This window comes from Mustela putorius, unplaced genomic scaffold (assembly GCF_011764305.1).
Source record: "Mustela putorius furo isolate JIRA1106 unplaced genomic scaffold, ASM1176430v1.1 tig00000788_pilon_pilon_pilon, whole genome shotgun sequence".
Lineage (NCBI taxonomy): Eukaryota > Metazoa > Chordata > Mammalia > Carnivora > Mustelidae > Mustela > Mustela putorius.
The window spans coordinates 6,053,768-6,068,208 of NW_025421481.1; the positions used below are offsets into that span (position 1 = coordinate 6,053,768).

General features: G+C 34.0%; 1 protein-coding gene across 1 annotated transcript in view; it reads left to right on the forward strand.

Moving 5' to 3' along the window:
* The window catches only part of ANKS1B (ankyrin repeat and sterile alpha motif domain containing 1B), a 1,114,451-nt gene that overhangs the window by 273,026 nt on the left and 826,984 nt on the right, over positions 1–14,441 (forward strand). Inside the window, 1 exon segment of the mRNA XM_045084805.1 lies at positions 11,298–11,438. Within this exon segment, the coding sequence (XP_044940740.1) occupies positions 11,298–11,438 (141 nt within the window).

Genomic DNA, 14,441 nt, shown 5'->3' on the forward strand with positions numbered 1-14,441 from the left:
GAGAGTCAGGCAGAGAGACAGGAGGAAGGGGGCTCCCTGCTGAGGAGGGAGCCTGATGTGGGGCTTGATCTCAGGACCCTGGGATCATGACTTGAGGCAAAGGCAGAGGCTTTAATCCACTGAGCCACCCAGGCACCCCTCAAATCCTTTTTTAATGAATCAGAGAATTTTTAAATATTTAAAACACCTTTAAATATATATTTTTGCTGCTAATTGCTATGTAATCAGTAACGATGTGACCAAACTGTGATCTAGATTTCAGTTTTTATACATCTTTCACCTTTACATACGTACTTCACCCTATGGATTAGCATGATCTTTGTGTATAAACTGGAAAAAAAGGAAATCATATCTATCCTGGAAGATGTTTTGAGGTTTATTTTTCTAATGTTTGCAAAACCTATGAAGATTTTGTCGATTGTGTGATCTGATTGGCAAAGGATTATTTAGACATATATAATTGTTGTAACACTATTATTTATAAAGAAAACTCGACTTGTTCATTTGTAATTATTTGAATTTCAATTTTCATAGCTCTTTATGTAAGCTGACACATTAGGTCTAAAGCTGTGTAAGTAAAAGCATTGTAAGTGAAGGTGTTTTATTATTAGAACCCCAAATACCATACAATAGTAATATCAATTCATAGCAGTTAGTAATACATGCATCACATAGAGGTGTTATGATTTTATTTCATTATGTTAATAAATATTTAGTAATTATTAATGAAAGCACTTGCAAATAAGCATCTCAAGACATCCTAATTGGGTGCATTTAAAAGATTCTGTATCCGCTGTTCTTTTGACCACTTATAGTTTTCCTTTGTTATGTTCTCCATGCATTTTTTAACTTCCTAAGTTTTTTTTCTTTTCTCCCCAGGGTTTTGTCTAGTGCTGTTAAAAGAATGTTTTGATCCTGCAGTTGAATTTACAAACACTAACATATCTAAAATCTTTTATATTTTTAAAACATTATTTAGTATTTTAGTCTTGCTTTCTGTGGCTTTAAGCTTTTCATGGGCCCGAACTAATGATCTTAGTCTTTTATTTCCATTCTCCTGTGAGATGATAAAGTTAAGAAATTATTTTCTCTTGTAATATGAGAAATATTATATTAAAAATAAAATGAGGACCACTGCTTATTGTGTAATTTCCTCCAACCAATTATGTGAATCATGGAAGTTATCCAGTAGTATCAAATCATTAGTCGAAACCATCTGTTCCACATCTCTTAGCAGTGATGTGTCCTTAACCTACCCTTGGTGATATAACATTAACAGGCTGTGAAAAATCCCCAATTTCTATCCTATTTTATTTATCCTATTTTGATTTAGTGTCATTATGACCTAGAGTTAATCAGTTTTCTACTCATCTGACAAACTTAATATCTAATTTGTATTCATTTACTTTTCAGTGTAAAATGCTTCAGTTGTAAGTTTTGTTACTTTATGTCGGCTTAATTAATATATTTTCAAGCACATTCTTTGCTTTTCAAAAATTTTATTTTCATATAACCGAGCAACTGCTTCCCCATAAAATGGATGAAATATAAATGTGAAGAATGGCAAATAATATGTAATTACATATTGAACATGGTAAAATATTGCGATTTAAGAGTGGACAATTTTTATCTTTTGATTATGAGATTATTAAAAGTCTTTTTGGGCCTGTTTTCCTGGTCAAACATACTTTTTATTTTCTGTTTTTTAGTCCAATACATACACGCACACACACATACACATGAACATATACGTATTTCCATACATTATGTATGTATGGAACTAGCACATTAGCATTTTTATATTACATTTGTTTAAAGGGCATTTCTATTTACAGTTGTTTAAAGAAGACATAAAAAATGAGAAAGGACCAGAGTTGTCAAGTCACAACTACATGCATTTCAGGTGTCCAGAATTGTGCTAGTCATTTTTCAGGTTACACAAATAATAGAAAATTTTGGTCCCCTAATCATAAACATAAGATATACTTTATGTAACATCTAACAGATAGTTCAAAACAGTAGACTGAGTTGTCAGCACCATCTGTACTGTGGGATTTAGAGAATTTAGATTTTAGTCTCTGAAACCTTTGCACCTAGCCAGAGGCTTTCTGGCTCTCCTTATTCTCTTCTTCAATATTTCTTTTTTTTTTTTAAAGATTTTATTTATTTATTTGACAGATCACAAGTAGGCAGAGAGGCAGGCAGAGGGAGAGAGAGAGAGGAAGAAGCAGACTCCCCACTGAGCAGAGAGCCCGATGCGGGGCTTGATCCCAGGACCCTGGGATCATGACCTGAGCCGAAGGTAGAGGCTTTAACCCACTGAGCCACCCAGGCGCCCCAGTTCTTCAATATTTCTTACAACTAAAAATAATTGCTTTACTAGCAAGTCCATCCTTCAGAAAGTGTGAAATACCTCTGATACTTGCAAATCTCCTAGTTCCAAATACCACTGTACAGAGTAACATCATTTTGGTGTTGTGGATTGTAAGAGGTGGACTCAGTGTGTTCAGTGGCATAAAGACTTGTTTTTCTTCTTCCTTTCTTTTCCTTGCAGATATAAAAGCTATTTAGCATTCCCAGGTAACTTCAAATAAATCTGAGAGAAATTTTGTTTTTCAGGGAACTTAAATGTTGCAGCTTTGGTGAATTTCACTAACCTGGAATGGTTGAAGTGCAAAGCTAGTCTAGGGAAACATTGAAATTATTTTCAGAAAACTAAACAGATGTTTAGTGTTAATAAACTGATGAAGGTATTATTTTTGACACTAAGTTTTCCAAGCATTGCTATTATTAAATTGTGGCATGTGATCTCTTTTTCAGGACTGAATTTAAGAGTCTGCTTCTTTTTGAGTAATATGATTACTGACCTGTATTTGTTTGATCATTGGCCCTGTCATAGTTTTGGTTTATAAATAAGCCAGCTTAATGTCTTACAATTTTCTTTCTCTCACCATATCCCTTAGTTCCCCAATTCAAAAAATAATATAAAAAATAAAATATTATCGATCTGTCTTTTTCTATTGTCTTCCAAGTTGACAAAAAAATAATCCTGTGTAAAGTCACCTGTGTAATGAGATTGGCTATGCACATTTGGAGATGAAATGTATGCTAGAGTTAAATCGTTCTGCATAATGAAAGAAAGGAATTCAAAGAGCTAATGGAATAAACCTATGGGAGGAAATAGACATCAAAGAAGCTAGGCACTTCTCAGTGGAAGGGGAAATGTGTGAATGTGTTCTTTAATGAAATCAATAGATGCTGAGCTCTACATTGGCTTGAATATAGGACAAACACAATGAAAGCAAGAGAATTTAGTAGAGTCAGAAGATAAAGTACACTCAGATCTGGGTTATAGTTAAATTGGTATGAATGCCCATGTTAATTTTGAAGGCAAGCTGGCATTTATTCATTAACTCATTTCTTCATCAAACACATATGGAATGGAAAGGTCTTTAATGTTTCAGACACTGTGCTAAGTACAGTGCTTGTGGTAGCTAACCCAAAAGACATCTCAGCAATCAGGTAGCTTGTAACTGAGTAGGAATAGGAGATATTGAACCAAAATCATACAAGTAACTGTAAACTTATATTTTGATAATTGCTATTAAAAAAAAAGTAAGATGCTATGAAATCACGTAAGAAAGGAAACTAATTTTGGCTGTGGGATCAAGAAAGGCTACCAAAGGAAGGGAGTTAAGTTCACACCTAAAGCACAAGTAAGATTAATCCTGATGAAGATAAGAGAATGTTCCCACAATTTATTTTTTTAGGATTTGGTACAATAGCAAGGAACAGGAAATCTAAAATATCTTTAAAAGGGTTTTTTCCCTCTTCTACATGAAAAGCTTAGACTAGGCAGTCTAAGGCTGGTAGTACTCATCAGCAAGAGGAATCCAGGATTATTCTATTTTATTGTTCCACTGTGAATGTTCTCTAGTTTCGAGGAAACCTCATGGTTCAACATGACAGTTTCAGCTCCAGCCATTTCATTAGCATCCCCATCAATAGAAAAAGAAAGCCGGGGGGAAGAAGGACACGTTTCATCACTTTAAGAACATTTCTTTTACCCAAAGGGATTAAGTTAATCACATGCTCACACCTACCTGTAATGGAGCTTGGGAAATGTCTTTATTCAAGGTAGGCATATGTCTGACTAAAAGAGTTTGTTATTATAACTATAGAAAAAGAGGGCTAGGTGTTCTGTTTCTAAAGACAAATGGAAGAAGAGAGAATGTATCCTGGGAGACCGTTAGTTGTGAAGTTCATAAGTGAAGTTCTAGGTAGGAGGAAGCTTGATATATTCCAGGAAAGAGACAGTGTAGTGTGTTTAAATGTTATGAGCAAAGGGGAAGAAGAAGGATGATGGGGAGACAAAACTAGAGAGGCAGGTGAGGGCAAGTCATATCCAGTCTTTTGGATGATAAAGAATTTTGCATTTTACTTAAAGAATGATGAAACTTGAATGCTCTTAAGGATGAGGGTAACATGTTCATATTTTCATATAAAAAAAACTTCTCTGCACACTGTGTGGAGAGTAAGTTAGAGACAACATTGGCAGTATATACAAAGTTTAAAATAGTTGTGCTTTTTTTTTTCTTTAAGATTTTATTTATTTATTTGACAGACAGAGAAAAGTAGACAGAGGCAGGCAGACAGAGAGGAAGGGAAGCAGGCCCCCTGCTGAGCAGAGAGCACGATGTGGGACTCGATCCCAGAGGCAGCAGCTTAATCCACTGAGCCATGCTTTTTGAAATACAATTACATATTTATGAATTTATCCTAACAAAATCATCAGACAAGTTCAAAATCTGGAAAGACAGGCACTGAGTGCTTACAGTGAGAATGAGGTTAGGAAAACTTCACTTTCTCCTTTAACAACTTTTAATTTTGAATAACTTGTTTTGCAATATGCATGTATTACTTAGAGTTTCATTAAAAATCAATAAATCAACTTCATCTTTTGAAAAACAAAGACAAAAACACTTGGGGCTTAGCTGCATAGTTGTCCAGATTGATGACTCCTATTCCAAATGGTCTTCCTTTGTATGGACCTCCATTTCTGATGGTTGCCTGCCTCCTGGAGTCTGTCTTTCTGTCTGGTCCCTTTGCATTGACAGTTCCATTAGATGTTTGTCCTACTTTTCATTTTGGTTTTTGTACTTCTGGTAGGAAGAGCAACAGTCTTGTCTATTCCATCATCCCATTTCCCCACCCATACATTGTTCTCTTATATTCTGGCTAAGTTGAGCAACCCAGGTTTCCTCCAGTGACATTTAGACAGGACAGAGATATCCTCCGTCTTTGCCCCACCACTGCCATGTTTATAAAATATGCATTAGAGAAATGACTGGTGAAGGGGCTCTGTGGCATCATAACAGGTCCTTAATCCTTCATTTCAACTGCATGGACTTTAGAATTTTAGAGTTAAAAAGTAAAGGCCTTCATTTATAAACTATGAAAGAAAAAATGTTCTTTTTGGATATTTTGAACATCTTGAATATCTGTTGTCAGGAGTTTGGTTCCATGGTAGAAGAAAGTTTACAGTGCCTAGAGTCAGAAGACTTGGATCATAATTTAGTCTCATTTGTAGGATGATCTTGCAAATTAAATAACATTGTAAGAATATCAGCTTCTTCACTTGTCAAGCAGGGGAAATCCCAGTGCTGCTTTATTGGGCTATTTAATATCTGAAACCATTTTTTTGTTGTTGTTTACTTTCCATTTTTCACATTTCATGGATTATTACACTTCCTTAAAAACTGATTAATACAAACCGAGGTCACATTTTCTCACAATTCAAGTATTTTATTTTAAAAATTTTTCAAAGATTTTATTTATTTATTTCTCAGAGAGAGAGAGCACAAGCAGGGGGAACAGCAGGCAGAGGGATAAGCAGACTCCACGCTGAGCAGGGAGCCCAATGGCAGACTTGATCCTAAGGTCCTGGGATCATGACCTGAGCCGAAGACAGCCACAGCCACCCAGGTGTCTCAAGTTTGGGAGTGAGCTAGTGGGTTTGCAAAGCCTTCAAAATGCACCATGCTTGCATTCTTACTTCAGAAATCAAAGAACAGGCAGATGTTCAAAAGCATCTGTTTAACTTCAAAATGAAACCAAAAAGGCTTTCTCAGTGATAACTTGTTCTGAAAGTTCTCTTCAGATAGTAGAATAGGATTTTTTTTCCTTTCCCCCAGAACAGGTAGATTCTTTCTGGCATGCGGCATATCAAAAATATGATTTAGAACTGAAATAGTGAAACTATAATCCTTTCAAGAGTCTATTCATAAATTCGCAGACTTGACCTTCCCTGGAAAACATAATCTAAACTGCTTTAAAAACTGGGCACACACATCCACCCTGTAATTCTAAAAATGAAGACAGCAGAATGCTCTTTTTTTTTTTTTTTGCTTTTTTAATGTTAGACTGATGTAATTATTTTAGAAGTATTTTTATTTAAGCTCAAATTTGTCTCCCCATGATATTTATGTATTATGAATTTAGTCCTTTGTGACAATGTAGAACTTGTCCAATCTTTCATCCACATAATTACTATGTATTAACCAAGAAGGTTAATAGGCATAAATCATGACAATTTAGGTCTATATTCTATGGAAGAATTCCTGGAACTTTAGGAACACAGTTGGGTCTCTAATAAAAAGTTTCAAAGGCATTTGGAAAAAAGGAAACTCCCAAGTTTAAGTGTGTTCATGTGGCTTTCTTTTCATAAGTAATTGAAGATTATATTTAGTTTGATAAAAACCTTTCCCAGGCATTTTTTAATTGTAAAGCAGCACGTGGAAATTGTTTTACACCGCTAATTTATATACTGTCTTTAGGGGGCAGTACTAGACCACTGATAAATTTTGTTATTTCTGCTAATGCTGCTGGTAATGGTTAATATAAAATAAAACTAAAGTAACTATAGTGAGATTTACAATGCAATTATATGTACCCCTTAATATTAGTAAAATTTTTTAGGTAGTTAAGTGAAAATAATAGTTTGAAATTCATTGATAATTCATTCAATAAATAATTGTTATATTCTATAATGCATACACATTATAAGAGATACAAATGTGAATAAGACAACATTTGCTTTCAAATAACTTACAGTTAACTAGGATAAATAAGTTGTGTGTGAGTGTGTGTGTGTATATACAACTCTTTCAGGATAAAAATAATAAAAATAACTATGTATTATTTTTCACGTGACACAGTCACTATCATGCAATTAATTTTATCCTTGTACAACCCTATCAAGTAGGAATTATTATTTTACCTACTTTTCAAATAAAGAAGCTAGGAATAATAAGATTATGTGATTTTCTCTAAGTAGCACAGTTGAAAACAGCAAAGATGTGTTTTAAATATATATATCTATTTGACGTCACATCTACTTCTCTTTGTCACTATGCCATCCATCATCTCAAGGTCTATGTGAAATATTATAATACACAAACTCACTCAAAGAGCTACAGACATTTAGAAGAGAGCCATATCATTTCTCTTTGTGGGAAATCTAAAAAGTGGAATCTGAGCTGTATTTTGAGGAATCAGTGGGCTTATAAGATAATAATAGCTAAAATGGTAGTTAATATGTATTGAAACCTTATCATGTGCCAGGCACTTTATATTCATTACCTTATATAATTATCAAAAGAATTCTGAGGGAGATTCTTTTATATTATTTCCATTGAGTAGATAAGGCAAGAGAGGCTGACAATGGTCATATTTGACAAAAATCACGCTAATAAGTAGGCTAATAAGTTGGCAAGCTGAAAATTCAGAACGAATTTTAGAGCCTAACCTTTTTACCAGTACAATGCTGCATGGAGAAGTAAGATGGAAGGCATGAATAAATGCATTGAACATGATTAGTGTATAGTAGAGGAAGTAAAAGTTTTGAAAAATAGTTTGACCATAGAACCTTGAGGAATTTGGGTATTATTTACTGTACAATGTGAAGTAATTTATGAGCAAAGAAGACACATAAACAGGGTGTTTCTCTGGAGAGTAGAGGAAATTCCCTGTAAAACTGGATCAAATAATTATAGTACCATTAACATAAATACAAAAGAACCTATTAATTTGTGAAATGTTGATAATTCTTACCATGAATGTATTGATTTATGGTGCTATGCCATGTCAACATTGACGATCAAACAAACAACTGATCATGAGTGGTGAAGGAGAGGCCTATTTGGTTATTTCATTCTATTTTGTAGACAGCATTGACCATACACACAGATGCTCTTGCTAGATTAAAGTTTTAGATGCCCCAAGATTTTCTCACCAGGATGTCTGTAGGATGAAAAATCCCTGTGATTTTCACCTTTTGTTACTGATTTCAGAAATGTGTTTTCATGAAAGGATAGGTGACTATGTACAAAAGCATAGAAATTTTAGTCATCACAGAGAGCAAATTGTTTTCAGGAGTGTCATAATATAGCATAAATATATTAACAAATACACTTTTTAAAAATTTGAACTGCAGGGTGCCTGGGTGGCTCAGTGGGTTAAGCTGCTGCCTTCAGCTCAGGTCATGATCTCAGGGTCCTGGGATCGAGTCCCGCACCGGGATCTCTGCTCAGCAGGGAGCCTGCTTCCCTCTCTCTCTCTCTTTGCCTGCCTCTCTGTCCACTTGTGATCTCTGCCTGTAAAAAAAAAAAAAAAAAAAAAAAAAAATTGAACTGCAATTACATCAGCTTGGTTAATCTTTTTTTTATTTTTTATTTTTTTAAATTTAATTTTATTTTTTCAGTGTTCCAATGTTCATTGTTTATGCACCACACTCAGTGCTCCATGCAATACATGCCCTCCTTTTTACAGGATATTGCGTTGAATGAGAAGCAATGTAACATAGTGGTCAAGGGGGTCAGCTCTGGAGTAAGGCAGTCTGGATTGGAATCCTTTTTCTGCCACTTACCAGTTCTCTGATCTTAGTTTTACTTGACCTCCCTGTGCCATAGTTTGTGTGAATTAAAATAAAAAGTGTCACATAGTAAATGCTCAATCAAATAGAGCTATTATTATTGTTGTATCTTACAGGCTGTAACTGCTTATGGGGCTTTTTAAGTTTATGATTTTTCAGTTATTGAAAATTGATCAAGGGAAATTTAAGATGTGAATGTAGAAAAATACAGTCTTGGGCGCCTGGGTGGCTCAGTGGGTTAAGCCACTGCCTTCGGCTCAGGTCATGATCTCAGGGTCCTGGGATCGAGTCCCGCATCGGGCTCTCTGCTCAGCAGGGAGCCTGCTTCCTCCTCTCTCTCTCTCTGCCTGCCTCTCTGCCTACTTGTGATGTCTCTCTGTCAAATAAATAAATAAAACCTTTAAAAAAAAAAGAAAAATACAGTCTTTTGTTTTTTTAAGGATTTCTTTATTTTAGAGTGTGAGAGAGCACAAGCACAGGGATGGGGGAGGAGCAGAAGGAGAGAGAGAGAGAGTCTTTAGCAAGGAGCCATGCGTGGGCCTGAGATCATGATCTGAGCTGAAATTGAGAGATGAATGCTTAACCGACTGAGCCATCCAGGCACCCTAAAGTCTTATATTTTAAAGTCACAACTTCTGGGGCAGTCAAGGGGGTACCATTTACAATTTAATATATGGAGTATTTTTACTAACTTCAATAGTCATAATATGTAGGTATGTGTCCAACACTACCTTCTGAAGACTTTTACCTTTTTTTAAAACAAAAGAATCAGTTTGCTGAACATGCATAAGGTTCTTTGAATATGGAATTTTCATCAGTTTTGGCAAAATTCCTTGCACTGTTACTTTAATGATTTCCTTCTACCTCTACATGGAGCTCTTAATTTGATCCCTGATTTGTTAACTTTAAATTTTTCCTCATCTTTAGTTCTATCTTCTGGGAGATTTCCTCAGACTTATTTTTCACCTTCTATTGGGTTTTAGGTATTTGTTTAATAGTATTCTGTTCTCGTTTCATGGATGCAAGTATCTTCTATTTGTGGATACTATTTATAACTTTTTTCTGTATATTAATTTTATCTCTGTTAAAGGCTTTCTTCAGATGTGTGATGATGGCTTGGATTCTCATTCATATTTACCTAAAACTGTTTATCTGGGTAGAGATTTTTTGAGAGATGGGCTTCACAGTAAGAGTTAAGGCATAGTCTCCCATCATTTTACTAGGGACTTATAGATCTTTTTTTCTTGGGAGGTCAATTTCTGCAGAGGGGACTATATTGTCATCTCCCGCCTGAGGGATATAAACCTAGCTGCCATATTATCTAGGGCAAATGTGGGCAGGCACTGGAATGGGTTGGGAAGCTACAACTACTAGATATTCAATTATTTGTTTTTTCAGAGACACCCCTCTGTTAACTGTGCATGGAGTGTTAGAATTCCTAATCTCTTTGTTTCAATGCCACCAAAAAATAAACCTCCAATTTTTTTTGTCAGTGGTGAAGGTTTAGTTCCTTGGCCAGTTGAGAACATGGGTCTGAGTCTATCCTGTTGCAGCTCACCTGCACATACATCTTAATGGAAAGTCAGTCTCTTGATTCTTAAGCCCCTTTGGTGGTACTGAGTCATGAATAAACATGCTGCTTTTTTTCCCTCTTGTAGACATTTTGTTTTCAGTTTTCTCAAGTTTGCTAGATCAGGTAATTCATACGTTTGTTTATCATTATCTTAAAGTTTTCTTGTTATTACTCATCTGCTAATCTGTTTATCCATTTGTTTATCATTATCTTAAAGTTTTGTTATTACTCCTCTGCTAATCTCTCTCCTGTTGTCCTTGTCCTTATGCATGTTAGACCATTTTTACAAACGGTTCAACACTGAAGTCCTATTGTTAATTTTATAGTATTACTCTTGTCACACATATAATATAAAATTTTATGAAGTTCATTTTTTGAAAAAAATGAAAAAATGTGTGGGAAAAATTGTGGAAAAAATGTGCTTTTAGCAATTCTTATTTCAATAAAGTATTTTCCTGCTATTCCTCTGATTGCATTTAGAAATGATAAGATTTCTCTAGTTTGTTGCTGCTGAGGTATTTTCTTGGGTCATTTTCATGTCTATTTTTCATTATGAACTTTGAATCTTTCTCACCCAGTTTTTTCACGTTCAAATTTATTTAAACATTCAACTTAAATTGAGTTATCCAAGTTTTTGTCTTAGTCCTATGGCATAGCCACATAACCATGGTGAATATTAAGCTGATTTTGCTTGCTAACATACACTATCAGAAAATAATGTAATTTAATTGATGTTAAGATATCTAAATAACATTCAGATAATATATTGGTATAATATAAATTTAATTTCAGAGAACTTCATCTACAATAAATTTGTCACCAGGAGAAGTGGAAGATGATGATGACGAAAACACTTGTGGGCCCTCAGGACTCTGGGAAGCATTAACTCCTTGTAACGGATGTAGGAACCTTGGCTTCCCCATTCTTGCACAGGTAATGGTTTACTTTTCTCAAGATGTAGTAAAACATAAAAATACTTGCCCATGTTTTTAAGGAAATCTTTTTTTCTCTCTTCCTGGAAATCTAATAAATATCGTACACATTTTGTAATTTTTCTTCAGTTAAAGGTCAGTTTATCTAACTTGCTGTACATGTGTGCATACTCAAACACATACTTTACATCATTTTATGTGGTTGTTTTATTTTGATCATGATGCTAGTTCCCGAAAAATTGAGTTGTTTTTGAGATTTTTAATGTTTATGATCCAGAAATGGTTCATTTAAAGAATGCTTTTTCAATTATAATTTATATTAAAATAATAGAAAATGATTTTCAAGGAAACATGGAAGGGCTCTTTATAAGCATTGTCACTGAGTCTTTTAATTTTTTAGCACAATGAAACATTGTAGAATAATGTTCACCATTGAAATTATGTAGGACAATCCAAAATTGAGACCAAAACTCTAAAATATTGACTATAATTTTGAAACCATCTCACTATTTGTTAAGTCAGTTTTATTCTATTGCATTACCTTCAAATTACCATCGTGTATTTTGGACCACAAGCTTATGGAGGAGTTTCAAAAATAAGTAAAATTTTCCAGAGCTGGGAAATTCAATGCCACAATGAAAATAAGAAGAAACATTTAATACAAAAATAATGTAATGGCAAAGATATATATGTCTAACTACATAGTGCATGTGTGGAAAAATAGTCTTGGACAGATAATTTGCAGTAATTGTCCAGAATAGCATAACATCTCAAAAATATTTTGTTTTGCTTCAAGTATGAAGCAATTGTGTCTAAGAAAAATATCACTTTTTTCATGTCTTATGTCACCAATTGACCAGAGCCACTCAACTTCCAATATTAATTTATTGTAGAGAAAATCAAATAAAATATAGTGCTTAAAGAATCTTCACCTTAACGTGAACTATTTTTAGGACTTTAAGACACTATCCTTATTACAGAATTGTTATCAATATACTGGACCATGAGTTCCATAAAGATAGAGATTACTGTATTACATCTATTTCTAAGGCCAACATAGTTCTTGGTATATTGTCAATAGTAAGTAGTAGTTGAGTGGAATGATGAACAAATATGTGTATTTGGGAGTTTCATTTCCTCAAAGAGTTTTACCTCATATCTGTAAGGAAATAGGAGAAAGGAACAAAAGAAATACAGATTTTATTTTATTTATATAACCTCATCTGCTTAAGACTTTACTAGTAATCAAATGCTTTTATCTATTTTACTTGTTTCATAAGATAAAGTACTAGGACTCTGAGCCATCAATAATATATGACTATAATTTACTTCTCTACCGCCTTCCTAAATATTATTTTCATTTATTAGGCTTTGGTAGTAGGCTCAGCAGTAACAATTTTGGCTTCTAACAATACTAGATATTTCCCTTTGATCATTTTATGGTGAAGATTGGCAAATAACAATATATATATATATTTTTAAATTAAATTTTATTTATTTGACAGATTACAAGTAGGCAGAGAGGCAGGCAGATAGAGAGAGAGGAGGAAGCAGGCTCCCTGCCAAGCAGGAAGCCCAATGCGGGGCTTGATCCCGGGACCCTGGGACCATGACCTGAGCCGAAGGCAGCGGCTTTAACCCACTGAGCCACCCAGGTGCCCCGGCAAATAACAATATTTTAATACTTACATTTACCACCTTTAATTTCCCCCCTTAATTTGTATATGAGTGTATTTTGTATCATTTTTAAACTATCAAATTCTTTAAACTTCATCTTTTTGTTTGTTTAACTTGCTCATCTAGAGATAATTCCCATTTCTCTCATTATATTACACCCTGTTTGATTTGGATTTTCTTCTGAAATCTCTTATTCTGTTGTTCTATTTTAAGACCATATGACTCAGTTTTGGTATTTTTACATATAATGCAGGAGAAATCATGATTGCATTAATTAGCTGACATTATTGTTTATGCTTAAAAATTATTAATATTTTATAAAAGTATCCTTATTAGTATTTTAATTGTTATTGTATTACATCTATAAGTTATCTGAGATATAATATTTTTTTACTCTATTTAATGTAATGAATGAAGAATAGAAATCTTTTATTAATATTTTCATATGGTCTTCTACTAAAGTTCTCAATTTGCTGATGGAGAACAACCTTTAACATATGTGTATATACTTAGAATAAAATTTAATACATTTGTTGTGACATTGGAGACATCATATCAAATGTAAATTTGTTCTACAATTTGCAATAGCTTTGAACTTAGAATTTTGTAGGCTAGCTTCAAAATAAGTTTTCTTAAAATTTCATGAATAACAGGATTTTATTTTGAAGTTTCTTTTTTAGATCTGAAATAAAAATCATTAAGCCAACCACTGTGGATATAAGGTCTCAAGAAAAACCATTACCTTACAGTTTGGTATAGGAGCCTTTGTGATCAGTGGAATTAGTATAGTGCTATGCGAATTTCTGTATACTCAGATTTGTTGGATTCAAATAAAATATATTTGTTTCACATTTATAACTCCTAATTTAACTGGATCCAACACACATGTATAAAATATCTATATTCAAAGCATAGTACTAAACTTCAGAATCGGGAGGATTATGAAAATTCAGACTTAATTAAAACTATGTGATGTATTACTTTTAGAATCTTTTTTTTTTAAGTTTTTATTTATTTGACAGATAGAGATCACAAGTAGGCAGAGAGGCAGGCAGAGAGAGAGAGGAGGAAGCAGGCTCCCTGCCGAGTAGAAAGCCCAATGTGGGGCTTGATCCCAGGACTCTGGGATCATGATCTGAGCTGAAGGCAGGGGCTTTAACCCACTGAGCCACCCAGGCGCCCCTACTTTTAGAATCTTAAATAGATTTTTTACTTGCAAAATTAGAACACTGGCCGATCCTGTAGATTTTACACTTCTAAGATGATCTAAACCCTAGTTTTTGTCTTGATTTTGAATTGATCCTATATTCTAGTTTTAGCTAATTAT